At 35.1% G+C, this 18,985-nt stretch overlaps 3 protein-coding genes and 1 pseudogene across 10 annotated transcripts; 1 reads left to right on the forward strand and 3 right to left on the reverse strand.

Annotated features, from left to right (window-relative positions):
* Positions 1-172: 172 nt before the first annotated feature.
* On the forward strand, positions 173-6,485 carry GRF11 (general regulatory factor 11). Of its 5 annotated transcripts, none has more exons than XM_088221672.1 (7): positions 173-335; positions 1,222-1,528; positions 1,887-1,974; positions 2,075-2,184; positions 2,601-2,749; positions 4,360-4,394; positions 6,128-6,485. In XM_088221672.1, the coding sequence occupies exons 1-7, from the start codon at positions 269-271 to the stop codon at positions 6,131-6,133; spliced, it is 762 nt and encodes a 253-aa protein (XP_088077798.1). In that variant the 5' UTR covers positions 173-268; the 3' UTR covers positions 6,134-6,485. The 5 variants fall into 5 exon arrangements, with proteins under 5 accessions (XP_088077798.1, XP_088077799.1, XP_021900596.1 ...); XM_088221673.1 differs by having other exon boundaries at positions 2,601-2,746; XM_022044904.2 differs by lacking the exon at positions 6,128-6,485 and adding an exon at positions 5,095-5,337.
* LOC110816638 (alpha/beta-Hydrolases superfamily protein) lies at positions 6,136-7,904 on the reverse strand. Its single transcript, XM_022044903.2, has 4 exons — positions 6,944-7,904; positions 6,649-6,741; positions 6,491-6,558; positions 6,136-6,409 (listed from the first exon to the last, which is right to left on the reverse strand). The coding sequence occupies exons 1-4, from the start codon at positions 7,574-7,576 to the stop codon at positions 6,253-6,255; spliced, it is 951 nt and encodes a 316-aa protein (XP_021900595.1). The 5' UTR covers positions 7,577-7,904; the 3' UTR covers positions 6,136-6,252.
* A 2,325-nt stretch (positions 7,905-10,229) lies between these two features.
* On the reverse strand, positions 10,230-14,818 carry LOC110816761 (putative protein phosphatase 2C 10). Of its 3 annotated transcripts, none has more exons than XM_088221677.1 (6): positions 14,469-14,818; positions 14,190-14,289; positions 12,870-13,109; positions 12,493-12,769; positions 10,822-10,976; positions 10,230-10,719 (listed from the first exon to the last, which is right to left on the reverse strand). In XM_088221677.1, the coding sequence occupies exons 2-6, from the start codon at positions 14,217-14,219 to the stop codon at positions 10,579-10,581; spliced, it is 843 nt and encodes a 280-aa protein (XP_088077803.1). In that variant the 5' UTR covers positions 14,220-14,289; positions 14,469-14,818; the 3' UTR covers positions 10,230-10,578. The 3 variants fall into 3 exon arrangements, with proteins under 3 accessions (XP_088077803.1, XP_088077802.1, XP_088077804.1); XM_088221676.1 differs by having other exon boundaries at positions 14,190-14,335; XM_088221678.1 differs by lacking the exon at positions 14,469-14,818 and adding an exon at positions 13,608-13,730 and having other exon boundaries at positions 14,190-14,334.
* Positions 14,819-15,911: 1,093 nt separating this feature from the next.
* Positions 15,912-18,599, reverse strand: LOC110816738 (triacylglycerol lipase OBL1-like; annotated as a pseudogene). Its single transcript, XR_015821200.1, has 5 exons — positions 18,146-18,599; positions 17,256-17,449; positions 17,109-17,148; positions 16,383-16,999; positions 15,912-16,243 (listed from the first exon to the last, which is right to left on the reverse strand). The product of XR_015821200.1 is annotated as a triacylglycerol lipase OBL1-like (transcript).
* Positions 18,600-18,985: the final 386 nt, after the last annotated feature.

The following is an 18,985-nucleotide window of genomic DNA, read 5'->3' on the forward strand; positions in this document are numbered from 1 at the left end:
ATGGTTGTTGCGGTCAACATCGTGGTCCAGATGACCACCAAATGCCATCTAACGGTTTAGATTCGTCATCAAAATATTAAAGGGTTCTCAATACCCCAAGCTTATTTAAACCGTTGATCGTACCCTCTAACCGCATCCAACGGCTCATTCCCAACCTCCGTTTCATATCTAATACCAGCAGTTATTACCTTGTCCACCAAAGCTCACCCAGGCCTGCAAAGCATATAGACAAGAGAGAGAGAGAGAGAGAGAGAGAGAGAGGGTGGTGATGGAGAAGGAGAGAGAGCAACAGGTGTACTTGGCAAGACTTGCTGAGCAAGCCGAGAGATACGATGGTAAGCTTTTAATAAATCTATAGAGCGTGTTTGTGGATCTCTAATTTTTCATTTCCCCAGAAGTTCGTGGACGGAGATATATATATATTTTTTCTGGTTTTTAGTTTTTCCTTGATTCATGGATCGGAGTCTTCAATTCACGATAACGTATTTCTTGATCTTTTAACCGTTTGTTAGTCTGATGGATTCGTTCTGCTTTTCAGAGTAATAAGCATTTCCAGCACTTTTCATCTAGGGCTCCATCAAATTGATTAATTTTTTTAGTTTGTATTTGTAGTGCTTATTCATATATATATATATATATGTTTTCATGTTCCTGGTGTGATTTCTTGACATGGTGACTAATAAGCACATTACTACTGTCGTCAAGAATGCTGGGTTTGTATTTTAATGCAGTTGTCGGATCTTGACATGATCCGTGAAAAGAAGGGGGGAAGTTGAGAATGACAACATTTTTCTTGTTTCTGTTTTCGATTGATTCGGTTTCTATCTTCTGATTGATATAATGTAATTCCATAATAGCCTGATTCGTTAAACAAATAATAAAGAAAAATCAAGATAGCCCTTTTTAGGTTTGGGTCTGTGTCCATTCTGCTTTTATTTTGAAGTCCATATGAAGTTATTAAAATTGTAAATTTTAATGTGTTTGTATGTTTTTATCTTATGAATTGTTCTTGGTTAGCTTTTCTGGTCCATAATATAATTTCATGTGTGGTTCAAGGCAGCAGATTAGACGTTATATCATCTGATGTCATAAAGTTAGAATAGGATGATTTGCGTTTTCTGAGGAGGAGTGAGACATGATTAACTCCTTATTTTACTGGAGGAGTCAAGTTCATCTTTATGTTGGGTTTGATGGTTTACTTGGAAATTGCACTTCCTGCAGAGATGGTTGAAGCAATGAAGAAAGTAGCTAAGTTGGATGTGGAACTAACTGTTGAGGAGAGGAATCTGGTATCTGTTGGATATAAAAATGTGATTGGGGCAAGAAGGGCTTCATGGCGGATATTGTCTTCAATTGAACAGAAAGAGGAGGCCAAGGGGAATGAGCAGAATGTGAAAAGGATAAAGGATTACAGGCATAGGGTAGAAGATGAGCTTTCGAGGATCTGCAATGATATATTGTCTGTCATTGATAACCATTTAATTCCATCATCCTCGACAGGAGAATCAACTGTTTTTTACTATAAGATGTGAGTTCCCTCGTACTTTTTTGATCTTTTTAAGTTTACGTTTCCAAATTCATGTATTCTTAATCATAAGATGATATTTGAAAGAATCTGTTCTTAGGCGTAGTACTTTCAGTAAGTAATTATACTTTGGACAAGTTGAATTTTGTCTCCCACAAGAATTTTGCAGTCCAATGTCACATAGTGGGATTATGGGAATAAGCATAGGAACATGATGAGTCTATTTTCACTTATGTTGCATGAATCTAGTAGTCCGAGAAGGTATTCCTTTTTGTCTCCTCCGCCTATGGTTTCTGTCATTTCTATCTTTCCACTTCTTGGTTCTAATAGAAGATTAAACTCAAATTTCTTGTGATTACAGGAAAGGAGATTACTTTCGCTATTTGGCAGAGTTTAAAACAGGCAATGATCGTAAAGAAGCTGCAGATCAGTCACTTAAGGCTTACGAGGTTGCTGTAGTTCCTCTTTTGCATTTTTTTCACGATCATTTGATTTTCTGGCTACTTAGAAATTAAAATGCTACCTTTTACTTGTGCTGTTTAATTGTAGGCTGCTACAGCTACAGCAACCTCAGATTTGCCTCCCACACATCCTATCAGACTTGGTCTGGCTTTGAACTTTTCTGTTTTCTACTATGAAATCCTAAACTCTCCTGAGAGGTTAATCTCTCTCTCTCTCTCTCTCTCACACACACACACACACGCACACACACACACACGCACACACGCACACGCATACACACACACACACACACGCACACACGCACACGCATACACACACACGCACACACGCACACGCACATGCACACACACACACGCACACACGCACACGCACACACGCACACGCACACACAAAAGCACTTGAATGCATGGCTGTGCATGTGCCGCCATAAACATTTGCACGTGTGCATTTTAGTTAGCGCACAAGAATGCTTTACTTGCTGGATTTCTTGTAATCAAGGGTGATTTATCCAGATACTAACTATAACTTGTGGATGCATTCTGTTTGGTTGTGTCAGTACTGGATGAGCTCAAGTATTCATTGCTGTTCCTTCTCATGTAAACTTGTTGTGCAGAGCTTGCCACCTGGCTAAACAAGCATTTGATGAGGCAATTGCAGAACTTGATAGCCTTAACGAAGAATCCTACAAGGACAGCACCCTTATTATGCAGCTTCTTAGGGATAATCTCACCTTGTGGACCTCAGATCTGCCAGATGAGGGTGGTAACCTCTCTTCTATCTCTCTCATGCTTGGTTGGCTAATTATCTTGGGTTGACTTTAAAATTGTGTTGATGAATTTAAGAAATCTAACTTCACTAGCTAAATACTTCGTAAGATGGATATTGTTTTCATCTTATGCTAAAAGCTCAGGGGATTTAGGAATGAGGATAGTATCCATCCTATAGAAGAGATGAACATATTTCAGCAGTTTTCACATTGGTTTGGTAGTTGGGATATGTTTTTATTATGACATTATATAGTGAATGGTCAGATCCTGAGTTTCATCAGTTGACTGGTGATAGCTATTAATTTATTCTTCTAAGTGATCACCAATAGAAAAGTATGAAAATGAGCAAAAAAAAAAAAAAAACAAATTGTGGATATTCTTTCTACTTCTGTATTGGTCAAGTTGATGGTAGATTGACGTTGTAATAATTGATCTAATAGATTGATCATCACAATGTTGATCTGTTAGTACTAGTGTTAAGCGTATGGACAGTGTTCTTGTCAAGTTTGTGATAAGCTGATACTTGCTTGTGATAGATTGATTTTGTGATACTTATTATGATTTTCGTAGAGTTGATTTGTTGTGCCATTGTCAGCTTATCAACACTGTTTGTGTGAAGTCTGTGGTGAGTGGGCACTTGTGACAGATTGAGTCAGTGACACGTATCCTGTTTTGGTTGTTACAATCTCATATGCCTTCAACTTAAGCAGTCAATATGAAGTGGTGAAAAATATACTTGGTCTGTCTATTTTAGTAAAAAATTGGTGAATATTTTTGAAACATCTGTAGTTTGGTAAATAGTTAATCTTTTTTTTTCTTTTTTTTTTTGCATACTTTGAGATTTTCCCAAAGTTTTATGGATACACCGAGACGAGTAAACTTGAAAGAATTCCATTGCTAAAATAGCCAATAACAAATAATTTGTATTTTCAAATCTAAAAGTAAAGAAGAGTGTTTGTCTTCTGATCTACGATGGACCCATAAAAGTGGAGTTTTATATGTGCTATGGAGATGTTATTCTATGTGAAACTTGAATGTATATGCAATTTAGCTTAGCATTACATTGCCCCCATTAACTGGTTTAGCTTTATGTTCTATAACAAAAGCCCTGTTTGGCTGGTTTTTGGGTTTGGTTTTTGTGTCTTTACTTTTTGCAACCAAACAGGTAAAATTTCAAAGTGCTTTTGGCAAAAGTTAAAACTAAAATATGCCTTTGACAAGATTAAATACAAAAGTTACAATGTGTTACTTTTGGAAAATAGTTTTGGCTTTTACTAAAAATTTATACTTGAAATCTCAAAAACCATTTTCACCAAACATACAAGATTTACTTTTTCAAAGTAGTAGCGATTTATAGACCTATTTATACTATAAACACCAAACAACCTTTAAAAAAAATTGTTTTTAGTAAATAACTATTTTAACAGTATTTTTGAAACTCACAACATAAGTTACAGCTGTCCCAAGCGCCCACTAAGTGAAAAACCCTGAAGTGGGCTGGACGCCTCCTGCAATTTCTTGCTGGCTTTCTTTCTGTAATTTGCATAATTTAATGGTTATAGCCGCTGATGCATTCTTTCTTTCAAAATTCATCTGGTTTTGTAGGGGAACAATCTAAAGGTGATGAACTTCAAGCCGAGGTAAGAAGTTAAATATGTCTTTCATTTTTTGTTTAGTTGGACAAAAATTTTTGTGGTTCTATTGTTGGACATTGACAAATCACACACACTACCCCCTTTCCCCCTTCCCCCTTCCCCTTGGCCCACAGAAGAAAAGAAAAATGACTAGAATGTTATTTTTATTAGTTTTTATTAATTCTTTTTGGGTATGTATCAACTTTAACTTGCTGGATAATTTACCCGTCTTTTAGACTATGTTTGAATTGCGGGAATGTTCACCAACTTTTTATTTGTTTGGATAAAGAATACAAATTAGTAAACAGAGGGAAGGGATGGCAAACATCTCCTCCACTTTGCCTAGAACTAACTTTTCCATTCCTCCAAAATGGGAAAAAGTAAGGAAAGAAAATGAAAGAAAAAGAAAAGGACTTAAAAACTTTTAAAACAAATCTTTCCATTGTATCCTTAGATGCATATTAACAAAATTTATTTCCTTTACAATACTAAACCAAACAAAATATTAGAACAGTAATTTCTTTTCTCTACCTTTTCACTCTTTTAGCTATCTAAACAAAAAAAAAAAAAAAAAACATTCAATTTATTTTACTTTAAAAATGAATTTTCTTTTTCCTTTCCTTTTCCTTTTTTATTGTTTACAAACTTTTGGCCAAAGATAGTTTTAGCATAAATCATAAAGATTAACTGGCATTGAATTTTGCAGAGTTGATTGGTGTAAAACAAGAGCAATCTTTTAGGACTGGCTTTGGAGAGCCTGCCAGAGGGCGACCTTTGTTGTAGTGGTCGGATGGATTTGTGACCTGGTTTTTAGTAATAGGATGGGTTTGTGACCAGTTGCCTGTATTTATTTGTTTAGCAATGTTTCCTCAGTACCAGTATCCCTGTTTTCTCTTGTTCCGGACATAATTGAATCAGCTACTATTATAATCATCATCTGTTTCTGTTATGCCATTGATTTTTTCTTTTTGTTTTCTGCTGAAAACTAAAATATTTGAGACTGAATTCAGATTCGTTATATGCTTCTTTTTGTGTATTTGATCATATGCATGTCTGTTAATTTCCAGATTCCAGATATTGGTTAACCAAAATATTCTTTCAAGTCATATTATGGGTATTCAATCATTACAAGATTGAGAAGGTACCATATTGATCCCTGACGGGAACTTAATACTCATAAAAAATTTAGCACACAAGAGGATAGGGCCTCCACTCACAATCTATATATAAAAAAGATAGCCCTCGAGCATAGTTTGGTACTTTATGGCCATAGTTAGATCTACCCATGAGATTTTGACTTCCTAGGGAAAGACCTCAATGGGACAGAGCCTCTTCTCGCATAAAGATAACTTAATAGATTAAGCACTTCACTTCTTTCAAACTAACTTGGCCTAGCTAGATTGCTTTATTCTCTATTGGCTCTACTGCTTGTTTTAAGGAAATTTAGGAAAGGCATAAAAAAAAAAAGGCTTACTAACTTCATTAGTTCTTAAAATTACTGAATAAGTATTCTCTAATGAAGGACGATCAACTTTTTCTTATTGATTTTCTTTGATGGCCTGGACAGCAGCTAAAACTTACGGAAATTGTATAATTCCAAGTGTATATAATGTCTTTGAGTTATCTGCTTAGAATTTGTTGACATTTTTGTGGTAATGAATGTTCATTACAATGGGTAGTAGATTATTAATATTATACAGCAATTATTTATGTTGGACAGTATTATTTAACCATTGCAGAATTAAAATAGAGGAAGGGTCGATTAGTTGATGAATAACTCGTGAAACAAGTTAAATTTCTCTAACAACAAAAGATGGCGCCAGAAAAAGAGGTGGATAAAAATGGATTTCCAAAAGAAGATGATTTATGGTTTGGATGGGGGCTCGCAACTCGCAGTAGGAGGCTGCTGCAAATCAACTAGGAAATGCTTCAAAAGCTTGTAATATTCATTGGGCTTCTCGACATTGAAGGCATGGCCGGCCTTCTTGATGAGCGTTAGATGAGCGTTATCTCCCAAATGCCTGTATTTCAATCCCAAGTAATGCCCATTTTAGATTGTCAAATTTCAATTTCAAATGAAGCATTAGATTAAATTTACCAACCTCTTTAACCTGTAGGCGAACTCTACAGGAAAAACTTGATCATGTTCTCCCCATAAGATCAGCGTTGGCTGCCTCAAAAAAATCATTATAATAATTTGTTTATGAGGAAAATCTGTAAATAAATCTAGAGAAAACAAAGAGAAAAGAATTCCTGAAACCTGAGTGATCTTTGGAAGATCCTCCAACTTTCTATCTTTTGGGATAGCTCGGACCAACTCTCTTTTCTCGTCTACGTACTCACTGCAGAATTCCTGTCCATATAACCAACAGACGTAGTGACTAAGACGCAAGAACATTTGTTTGAAAAACGTCAAAATCTCATACGAATTGGTTTAAATATGTACCCATTAAATTTCTTGTAAATATAGCATCGAGGTTCTTGCTAGGCCAGTAAGGATATATACATGCAATAGTGGATAAAGTAGACAGCATGTGTTGTGTTAAATGTCTTACATCAATTAAATCATTGAGCAAGCAAGAAGGCAGCAGTCCGAGAGGTGGGGGTCGAAAGAAAGTGTAAGCCAGCAACTCTTTGAGTTTATCAGTAGTCTGTGGCACCAAAATGCGGGCAGCCTCCTCCACATCAGACACTTTGAAAGTCTCTTCCCTCAAGTCCTTCTCTTCCATGCACACCGCGGCGCAGCATATCACCACCCTCTCCACCGCCTCCCTAAATTGTGCTGCCATGCTGTAGCCGACGAATCCACCATAGCTCAGCCCGACAAGGCTTAGCCTCCTCACCGAGTGGGCCTCCATTACCCGCATCACGCACTGCGCCTGGAACGACTCTGTCCGCTCCTCTCGAGTTGTGAACGACTCTCCAAAGAAGAGGAGATCCGGTACGTACACGTTGAAGTGAGGAGTCAGGAGGGGCACCAGGTCGCCCCAGTTCCACAATGCATTGGCGCCCAGCCCGTGAATCAGCAGAAGATCCTGTTTGGACTCTTTTCGGTTCGCGGGCACCCAGCAGTGCATGATGGTGCCATCTTTGAGGTCAGTGAAGGAGGACCGGAGCCCGGCTTTGGTGAAGGCGAATCTGTAGCGCCAGGTCTTGGCTCCGGCGAAGCTTATAAAACACCTTGTCATTAGTAAAGTTCTCTGCTTTGAGTGAGAAAGAAACAGAAAATAACACCTTGATCAGTTCATGTTCTCGGAATATAATACAACGAGTAAGAAGGCAGGGAGATGAAGAGGGTATTTTGAGGGAGTTAATCAAGTGATGGACGATAACCGGTGAGGAGCCTGGAAGAATCAGCGCACAGTGAAGAATAATGAATGGAGAGTTACAAGCTGTAAATGTGATGGGTGTTCACGTGGTTTAAAAAGAAAATATTTAATTTGCTTTGGTTTTTGGGAGAAATAGAGTTAAAAAAAAGGGGCTCAATTCAATAGTTGACAGTACTGGTTAGTTGGGAGGGCGTATTAAATTGAAGTGGACTTTAGTTCAATGTCTTTCCGTATTTTAAACAAGAAGGTTTTATTTAAAGCTCTGGTTTCTCTCACAGTCCCATTTATTAAAACCACGTTACATGTCATGAGTAAAGATAACATATTATGTATTCTCTGATTGAGTAATTTTATCTATTTCTGTAAAAATTGTGAGTTCAATCTACATTCCGTGTGTATATTTTCATTGTCATTAATTTATTTTAAAATATACTTTTTATCAGTAAAATTTTTAGAATGGATAATATTAGTTTCGCGTAGGAGGAAAAAACAAAAAAAAAAAAAAAAAATTTAACAAACCTGAAAAATTCTTACCACTAAAAAACCCACGTGTAAGCATTTTTTTTTTAATTATTATAAATTCACCGAAAAGAAAGAAAGAAATAATTTTTCATCAAGCGTAAAAAAATCATTACGCTGCTTTTGGATAATACTTTTAGTAGTACTTGCAAGCTTTCAAGAGACTTCCTTACTTCAGATGCAATGCACGTCTATACATGTATACGTGTAATATATTTATTTCAATGCAGTTATTATTTCTGTTCTGTTTCTTAATGGACTCAATGCAGAGACTTGCTAAACAAGGTTACATATATACATACATATATATGCCTGAAAAATAAATTACATGCCACCATAAACATAACAAACCCACCGTGGGTAATTAATAGAAGAATGTTTGGATGTGGTTGTGCTCAATTGGCATTATGCATTTCAAGTAGGAAAGTTTTGATCTTAAATAATTTTCACCTGATTCTTCTAATTTCACAACTTATATTTCATTTTAAAAATTATTTTAATTTTCGGTTTATATCGAATTCATCAATTTTCAAAACTGCATCAATGCTTACTACATAATAATATTTATATATAATACAAACATATATTGAATTGGAGTCGAACCAAATTTGATTCATGCACTAAGCTCTTCCACTATGTCGGTGCTTTCTACCAACCCGAACTCAAAAGAAAAATCCTACTAATTGATAAATACATATTGGATTGCGTTAAAAAAAAAAAAAAAGAAATTCATAAAAATTTATAAGACCATTTTAATCAATCAACTATATTATATTTATTCAAGGTAAGTCTTGAAATTACTTTCTTTTTTCATGTTTTTGTTTGGTTGTAAACGATTAGCTTCGGGTTTTTCTGGCTGATTTGTGGCTGAAAGGTGCCGCGAAAGAACGATTTCTCTTCTTCGAACAAGGCCTTTTTTTTCCCCTGATCGGTTTCAGATCCAAAAAAAATGCAAAGTTAAACCAAACACCGCAAAGAGAAACTCAAAGATTTGGAAGAAAAGACTGAATCCAGGTCTCAAGTAGGTCCAAAATTTTGTTTCGGAGAAGAAAAAATGTACCCAAAGGGAGGGAAGGCAGAGAAGCAAACGATCTCTGAATGGGAAAGTTTTCCCCTAACCACTTTGGACAGGAAAGCTAATATATGCCCCAAGAACAAAGCCGGCAAGAAATCGATCCATAGATCTCAACCCTTGCAGCCGAAAGGAGAGGCAGACAATTGTGTTTAATAGCAACACCACTTAATAAGCTAAAACCATTAACAACCGAACATAAAAACAGTAAGAAAATTTGAGACGAGGAGGATGAACCCTCTTAAACAAGAGGATGGAGACGAAATATAGGATGCTAGGGAACTTTATATAGAGATGCAGGGTTAAAGGGCGGGGGGCGGAGGCGGCGGAGTACCTGCTAAAGAAAACCCTAAAAAGAATTATAGCGAGACAGACTGACTAACGCTAGCTGGCGAGCTGGGCCGCGTTCCATTTCCACGATCTTTTCCATTCTGAGCTGGGCCAGCATTTTCTATGTTTGAATTAATTTTACTTCTGATAAAAAAATTTTTTAGATGTGAAATTAAGATAAAAATAAAATTTACATAATAATAAAAATTATAATTCAATTCTATACAACAAAAACGTTTTGGGTAAATTTCAAGTTAAACTTCGTACTTTTGTAGGTTATTATTATAACTAATATTCTACTTACTGTAAAATTTATTCAATAATTTTCAAGGTATATATTTGTTAGGTTCCTCTCAAAAAGAACCGTTACGGTTTTACCAAATCACAATAAAACGCATCCTAAATCTTTTATATATAAGCAAGCCATTCCCAAGAATCTGAAATTCGTCTCGTGGATCTTTCTCCAGCACAGACACACGCACATATATATATATATATATATGTATGTATTGGGTGTCCTGGAATGTTAACCAGAAATAACTATGATGATGGATATAACAAGCATTACCAACCTGATTCAAGAAAAAGCAGTGACAGAAAAACCATCTCCAATCACAATCAAAGCCACATTCTTCATCTGCACACAGATGTGACAATGTAGCAAAAGAAAACATATACATCCGCTTCCTAATTCACTTTCATAAAGAAATCAAACAATATCAAACACCAAAACCTAATTAATAAAAACCAATTTACAGGGGGGTTAACTCTCTCTCCTCCTCTGTTCATGGCCAAAATCCCAATTCCTGCATAATTTAGAGGATCACACCGACCAGGTATTTGTTTTTGTTGTTCTACTTCACCAATATCCATCCCGTGTAAAGGAACTCTTATTTCAAGTATATAACGCATGTCAAGAGCATTGTGTTTATGTAAGTTTTCATCCCCTAAATCTAACCACCACACATGATATATCATCTTTACTGTCTCTCTTCAAGGCTTCGGCTGTTAACTGCTTAGCTGCCTTCTGAGGGTCTTTGCACTTTCTTGCAATGTCAACAGCCTCTTGGTTAGCCATCACCTAGTTTAACCACACAAAAAAGAGGCATTTTCATGGATTTATTCCTAGGTAAGCACCATCGGTATTGTAAGGAGAAGACATTTGATGTTAAAATTTATTTACCTTCCAAAGACCGTCACTTGCAAGTATTAGAATATCTATGTTGCTACTTATGTCAGTATCTTGTATGTCTGGATCTGATCTCAAATGTGATTTAAGGCTCTTGTCCCCAAAAGCACGAGAAACTGCCAGCTGCCCATTAACTCGAGGGACATCTCCTGATAAAGATACAAAAACAGCATCATGAGAACCAAGCATGATATCAGCCAGAAAGTTGAGCAGCATAAGGTTTTGCAAATAGAAAAGCAACAATATTACTGGCTATAGAGACCTAATTCCTATTAAGGATCCATATTGCTATTAAGGATCCATATTGCTATTAAGGATCCATACGCACAAGTCTATTTTGTATATTTAGCAAATCCACGAGGTACATGCCAAACCATATTGCTGGCTATAGAGACCTAAAGGAGGAAATGTTCACGGAAAGCACCCCAAGATAGATTAGTCCAGGCAGCAAAAAGCATCAAACACTTCACCAATTTCCTCACCGAATAAGAAACCTCCCCAATTTCCCGACCGAATAAGAAACCTCCTCAGCCTATATTCATCTCATACTGCCCTATCGGAGTTATCAACAGAACAAAAAATTTCAGGGGAAAAAAATCTACTTTAGGATAAAGGTTGTTTTTCCATCCTTTGCTACTTTAAGAGGGATACAAATTAGCAAGGAGATCATATAGAGCGAAATATGTAGTTTGAGCATATTCAATCATTCATTGGAAATACACACAAAAAAACTCCAAGGATTACTAGTCCTAACCATTTGATGACATACAGCCAGCCACTCGCTCCACTTAATGGCTGTGCTAGATACCATGGTTCTAAAACAAACAAAAAATTTCCACTATGGCAAGTGGGAAGTCAAGAATCAATGCCCCTATCTCTCATCCTAGCAAACTTCCCCCGAAACCCAAGTCAATGATTGAATATGACCATAGCCTAAGCAGAAATTCAAGGAACTCTGCCTACAAACAGAATATCCACTTTCTGTTGGTTAATAATAATTTATGCATCTGAAGATTTAAGGTGATGCATGCAATTTTCTTCCTTTCCTTTTAAAAGTTCCTAGTGCTCTAAAAACAATTGTCCAATCATCAAACACCTTAATGCCTAAGAAGATTTTTAGGTGAATATCCTTTTTTCTCAGTTTGTATCGTACAACAAAAAGCATCTGATATTAGTATGGGAAACTGATACAATTATAACAATTTTGATCAGGATAACGACAAAGTGAGATAAGAGTTTTATGAAAGCAAACAGAACGATAATTCTAATTGAACTGAACAAATTACATACAAATGATTCACTGGAAAAGACTCTCTATAGCATATCCAAATGCAGAGAGTGGATTGACAAGGTTACTTGGAAAAAAAGAATCTAACCAACAGAATAATCGACCATTCTAATCTGCCGGTCACATTGTCCTTCACAATGTTAACACATTATAAGCTCTGGTTAAAATAAAACAAAATTCTTTTGAGGTGGAAAAGCTGACTTTCAGAAGTACTATATCCAGACAAAGTGGAAACCGATAAATGGCATTCTATTAAGAGGAGGATCACCAGATAGCAACAGATCAATCATTTCAAAGGAACATCAGTCATATCAATGACTTAAAGCCAATAAGTATGAGGAAAATTAACTTCTTAACAAAGGACAACATCTAAAAACCTGGCATGTTTGAGACAAAGCCGCCCTTGTTCTCGATGATGCCTCGTTCACTATTGGGCTCGTGATCAATGCTCATCTGTATTGCCTGACCTCCTCTTGAAAGAACTGCACGGGAATCTCCAACATTTGCTACCCATAACCTTCTTCCATTAATCAGAATTGCAGTTACAGCTGTAGAGCCACCACGGCCCAAGTCAGCACTATTTGAGAGAATTGCCTGGTCTGTCCTCTCGTAGGCTTTTAAGATGGATCTGTTTGGATCAACCCAAAACTCGTCCTAGAATGATAGAAATGGGAAAATAAGTAGATGTCCAAATTTACTACAAAGCCAAACCAGAAAAAAACCTGTAATTATCCATTACGTGAATACATCCCACCTCTTTTAGGATATTGGAGAATAAATGCTTCTGTAGGAAGGCAGGTACACTATCTCCCAAATGACCATCATAAATAGCAAAGAGGCCTAACTCATGACCATGAACGTTCACAAACTTCGCGACATGATAATCCTCCATTGGATGATTAGCCTTTCCTTTTACCAGACAAAAACCATACTTGATTTCACCCTCATGGCTTTTTCCCTTACCAGAGCTAGAAGATGATTGTCCTCCAACAAACTACAAGGTAAAATTTCTTTAATAAGGTAAGATTAAAAAAACTTAGCTTACCTTTGTCCACATGAAAGTAAACATGTAGAAAAAAACAAGAAATATTTGCAACTATAAGCCCCTATATGCAACATCAGCAAAGCTTCTGGACAAATGAAGCATCCAAATCAGTTAAAATGTTTATTGTGTGAAACTGGAACATCGTAAAAAAACAAAACTAAATGAAGAAAACAAGAATATCATGGTAACATGTCAGTGGTTTCTAATTCTCAAGACATGGAAATTGTAATATTCTATATAAGCCCCTATATACAATATCAGGAAAAGCTTCTGGAACAAATGAAGCATCCAAATTAGTCCAAATATTCATTTTGTGGCACTGGAATATCCTTAAAAAGAATTAAATGAAGAAAACAAGAATATCATGGTAACATCCCAGCGATTTCTTACTCTTTGGACATGGAAATTGTAATATCATATGCAATTAACTTGTATAAACCCCATTACCCGTGCAATTTTGTTTCATTTGTTGCATAATTATTTAGCACTAGCAGAGCACAACCTCTAGGTTTTATAACCTCAGAGAATTGCTTCCTTCCCCCCCTCCAAAAAGAAATCTTTCACACAGTCCTGAAAGTAATCCAATGGCAGAGTGGATAAATCTCAGAAGCAGCTTTCTCCCAAAAAGCGATACTACACCAGGCTCCAATTCAACAAAGACATTCATTAAAATCACACAGGAACCTTATTACAAGATAATTACCCATCTATAAACAAGACTCAAAAATATCAAACTCCTTTCGGTAAACAAAAGAATTCTCCAACTACAGTCTCACCATAATCAAACAATTAATTTCAAACTGATCCAAAGCTCACAAAGTCCTACTAAAACAAACATAAAAGACCACAAAAAATATGAAAATAGAACAGTAATAATTCTAAACTATACAGTTGCTCTGTTTCATAAACCAGTAAACTCTTCAAGTGACAACACCATGGAAACAAAAATAGAACATCATAAAGGGTTAGAATGACTACAGAACACCAGAAGGCACAAAAAGACAAGAAAGAGTAAAAGAATTACTGCACCTGAGAATTAAAGCAGCATAACCGATCCATAGAAGCAAAAAATTCTTCAACAACTCAAATTTGTTGAACTATATTATCAATACCCACAAGTTGTAATCGCCTGAAATCCAAATTCCAAAATCATCCTACCACCTCAAATTCAAAATCTGTCCCATGGAAAAACAGAACCGATCAACACCTAGGAACCCTTCAAAAAGTCCAACCCTAAAACCCCCTCAAAACCACAAGCGGCGGGGTGGGAGGACGAGTGAAAACAAGAAGTGGGTAGTATAGAATTACCTGTTATCAATCGTTCTTGATCGAATTAAGGGATGAAGAAATTGTCTACGAAGTAGGCGGTGGTGTAGTTATAGGTGGCGGGTGATGGTGTTGAGGTATTTGCTCCCAATTGCAGTTGATTTAATATTTTGGCTAGCGGATTCTTCAGTTTGCACAAGCAATTGAATGGAGAAATCATAAACAAATACAGAGAGAGAAGCAAGAGGAGAGAAGAACATCTGAAATGTTTTTATAAAGAAGAAAATAAACAGAGAGAGAGAGAGAGAGAGAGAGAGAGAAGGATGGATGATTTTGTAACCGTTTAAGAGGGAGAGAGAGAAGGCTGCCAAAAGGGCAGACTTCTTCTCTGTTGACTTTGCGGTTTTTTATATAACTTAATGGGTTCTCCTCCCCACTTGCTCTAGTACAGCTCTCTCATGCCTTTTCTGTTCTTTAGACTTTTAGTGCACACTCAATTGGTCATGCCTTTTTTAAAAAGAAAAAAAAAGTCCAAAACAAAAATAGAACACAAGTACTTAATAGGGTTGTGGATTGGTCAAAACCCAAATTGGTTTGATTGGACCGGCCCAATCTGTCTGAAATTAAATCTTAATGAAAGATTAGTAAATATAAAGTTACACACACATTGTCCTATATATAACCCCCCCGAAGCCCTATTACTATTATTTTTTTTAATTTTTATTAAAACTTAATAAAATATCAAAATGATATATGCACATACTGCCCCATATATGTGTGTGTGTGTATATATATCCCCACCGCAATTTAGTTATCTTTATTTATACACAGAATAACCTATATCTATACTTATATATATGGGGAACCACTGAGCCTCTCTCTCGGGTCTCTTTGCTCCTTGATATCTTCATCAAAGATGAAAAAAAGAGAAAGGCTGGAATGTGCGTTAAGAGGACTTGCAGACCGGCCGGCTTCGGTCCGATACAATTTTCTTGGGGTTGGACCAGATTTTGCACTTCAGTCCAATCAAAATTTTCAGGCTAGACTAAATTTTGCACTCCCTTAATTTTACCTTTGATATTCTAGTTTTTAATAATTTTATTTAGTAATAAAGTCGTCATTATTTTATAAAATAAAACATAAATTTATGATAAATAGTTACATTGGATTATCCAGTTGTACGGTATAGATGTGGCATGCTACCCAATAAAAGCTTCATAGAGGTCCATTTGTCTAGAAGTTGATAATTAGCAATTAAAAAGAAATTCATAGGGGAACAGAATCCCCTGTGGTAGAGTGGGAGTAATTTATGATTGTACGTATTGACGACCGCCATTTGACCCAGCCGCCGATTTGACACACACAAACACACTACAATTAATTTGATATATATATATATATATAGCCAAATTGAAAGACCTCATAATTATTATGGGTTTATTTCTTTAAAAATTATTTAAAAAAAAAAAATCAATTACAAAACAATACTTCAGTGCACGCATTAATCTGCATATCAAAGATGTTACACTATTTATACATGTATATATTGTACAAATTTGGAGTCAAAATATATGTTGATATACATGGGTTGATCCAAGTCGAGTTAAGTTGACATAATCATGGGGATTATGATCAGCCATGCAGGGGACAGCAAGCCCTACAAATCTAACCAGCCTGAGTAGCCAAGTTTCTGTATACTCTGATCCCTTTTTGTATGGTAAGATGAAGCTTCTAATTAGCTCCCATAGGGCATTCACCATCCTCGGTATGGTTGCCAATAGCCAAGGCTCATTCTTGTTCCGTTCTCCTTCCAAGATCTGCGTGTGTGTATATATATATATATATTCAAATAATTATAACATATATTTTGTGGAGATTTTTATGTACTATGTTATACTATAAATTATTCTCTATAAAAATTTATACAACTTCATGTATTAATAGGAATTCATTTACCTCTCCTTTGTAAAAACTGTTGTAGTAAAGACAAGTCCCAAAATGCTTGAACAAAAATGTTGAGTCATCCGCCGGCAACTTAGGAATTAGATCATTAGAATATATAAACCTTAAATACTTAAAATTATACTTGTGTAACAACTCCTCCATAAAAATCTTCAACTCTTTATCCCCAACCCTAGGCTGCCCAAATGTGTAAACTCCTTCCAATCTCTTTAGCAAATCATTTTCTTCGTGAAACCCTAAAATTGTTGTGAATAAAATTGCAAGTGCCCCGCCCAAACTATGACCAGTCAACATAAACTTTGTTTTCTCATCTCTGTCTGATCCCAATATTTCCTTTAATTTGTCTCTTATTGAATAATAAGCCAATAATTGGTTATTGTTACGTTTAATGTTCTTCGGCCAACCTTGGTCTTTTACTAAGCCAAGAGCTTTCATGAAACCTCCATGAATCTTTATGTTACCATATAATTCGTACCAAGAGATGTCAAAATCAGTGCACCAATCATCCGCACTGAATACCTCTGTGCCTCTAAATGTTATCACTATTGTGTCAGCTTTTTGAGTTTTCAAACGAAACATAAATGCTTATGTTGTATTTTTTTCTTGATAATCTATACATATATTTATACACATATACATAAATATATATACATTTTTACATCATAATTTGTATATTATTTAAACAAAAAATAATCTTGGTGAAAAATTACTTTGTCTTACCATTCCAAAAATGAAAGTTTCCAATATCTATTAACTCCATCTGTAATGGTTAGATAATTAATATAAGATTTAAAATATGCAAATTAATGTGTGTGTGTTGTGTTTATGCATTTTTATGTGTATGTATATGTGTAATGTGTTATTTACCTTCCAGTAATTTTTAATAGTTGTTTCGACAAAAGCTTGATTCTCATATGAAATTTTAGAAGCCATCATGCAGAGTGTTGGATAATATCTATTATCTCCATATTTAATGGTTTCATTTAGTTTTACACGCGGATCTAAATTTCCAATAAATGATGAGAACTTCTTTGATTCCTTATCTGGTATAGTAACTTGACCTACAAACATATATAAACTCAAATTAATCCTTTGGAATGAATTGCAGTGAAGTACAAATAAATAACATATTCATCTACATGCATGGATTTTTATAAGATATAAAGGATATTTATATATATATATATATAATTTTTTTTTAAACGTAGAAAAAAATACATAGGAATAATATTGTTATTATTATTTAAAATAATAATATTTTTATTGATATTAATTAATTTATAAGGTATTATAGAATTATATCCTATTTATTTTTTTAATTAAAATTTATATATTTTATTAATTAAATAATAAATATATATTAATTATAATACATTCTTTTCTCCAAAAGAGAGGACACAATAACATATAATCAGTTTGAACCTACAATATTTCACGAATGAAGAAAGTATTGTCTGTGTAGCTAAGAAGCTGTTGATCTAATATTCTATATATATATCTTTTAGTAATAATTTATTTTTAAATAATTAGTTATTATTCAAACAATATGCCATTATTAATTAGGTTTATATCGTGTTCATCAGTCTAGTATTAACGTCGTTTTATAATTAATGATAAGTCTAAATATTATAAATATCCGAGCTCTATGGGTCATAAAGAGATCGGAAGTGAGATTTAGCAAATTTATATTTTATTTCTCAATAAATAATGGAGGATATATATGAGAAGTGACGATACACACACATATATCTACTGACCTCGTAAGCCATTGAGGAAGAGCATGAGCAAGTTTTGATTGGAAGACAAGAGGTTGAGCCATGTCTCCAAGGTTGAGCCAAACCATGCCAAGGGTTTGGCAATGGATTGAATAAGCTTCTGAATCAGCAGAGACTCGATTATAACTCTTCGGTGTTTCAGATTCTCCTCCTTATTCTCTTCCGGGTACTCTACTGCTGATATTTCCTCCAGTTCCGACCGCCATAACATGCGAACGAGGGCAACCAGACTCACCTCTTGTTGTTTCAATATCAAATAGTTATCGGAAAAATTGATTGATCTAACCGCCATTGTTAAATCTTGGCAGATTAGATGGAAACGTTGTCTGAGATTCTATTTAATATCAAAACGACTGCTCAGACGTCGTCTGAGATTCTTTGCGTAAGCTCGTGCATGAATGTATTGATACCTGACCGATTACTCAAATGAAGGGAAATGGCAAGGGGATTCCCATTTTGTTAAGGGATACAAATCTTATATATTTCTTTGGGTGCGTGAGAATTAAAAGAAAAGGTTACGGTTCTTTTTTTCGTTTCTTTGATTAAATTTTCTTTGGGTATTTTCAGAAATTAAGGAGTATTTATTATTCAAAAATATTTTTAAAAATGATTTCTTCAGAATTTCTTTACAAAAGGTAGATTTTTAAGGTCTTGACTAGGAAAATAATTTGGGTTCGTCTTGATTATAGAATCCAAATTTTTGACTAACTTAAAATTGTTAGTTTGTATTTATTAATTTTTTTTTATAGTGAACTTGATTTGAAATTCAACTCATAATTCTTTTTTCTAGAAAGTTTTCTACATAAAAATCTTATATTTTTG

The sequence above is a fragment of the Carica papaya genome, chromosome 1 (genome assembly GCF_054855325.1).
Source record: "Carica papaya isolate Zhongbai chromosome 1, ASM5485532v1, whole genome shotgun sequence".
Taxonomy (NCBI): domain Eukaryota; kingdom Viridiplantae; phylum Streptophyta; class Magnoliopsida; order Brassicales; family Caricaceae; genus Carica; species Carica papaya.

Excerpts from the sequence above, each read along its gene's own strand:
- LOC110816638 (XM_022044903.2), bottom strand. The coding sequence starts at position 7,576 with ATGACAAGGTGTTTTATAAGCTTCGCCGGAGCCAAGACCTGGCGCTAC. Across the intron at positions 6,742-6,943 it reads TGCTCAATGATTTAATTGAT|GAATTCTGCAGTGAGTACGT; the intron begins GTAAGACATTTA and ends TTATATGGACAG. Across the intron at positions 6,410-6,490 it reads TTCGCCTACAGGTTAAAGAG|GCATTTGGGAGATAACGCTC; the intron begins GTTGGTAAATTT and ends ATTGAAATACAG.
- GRF11 (XM_088221672.1), top strand. The coding sequence starts at position 269 with ATGGAGAAGGAGAGAGAGCAACAGGTGTACTTGGCAAGACTTGCTGAG. Across the intron at positions 336-1,221 it reads GCAAGCCGAGAGATACGATG|AGATGGTTGAAGCAATGAAG; the intron begins GTAAGCTTTTAA and ends CACTTCCTGCAG. Across the intron at positions 1,529-1,886 it reads ACTGTTTTTTACTATAAGAT|GAAAGGAGATTACTTTCGCT; the intron begins GTGAGTTCCCTC and ends TTGTGATTACAG.
- LOC110816761 (XM_088221677.1), bottom strand. The coding sequence starts at position 14,219 with ATGGATCGGTTATGCTGCTTTAATTCTCAG. Across the intron at positions 12,770-12,869 it reads TCTCCAATATCCTAAAAGAG|GACGAGTTTTGGGTTGATCC; the intron begins GTGGGATGTATT and ends CTATCATTCTAG. Across the intron at positions 10,977-12,492 it reads CTTTGTCTCAAACATGCCAG|GAGATGTCCCTCGAGTTAAT; the intron begins GTTTTTAGATGT and ends TATCTTTATCAG.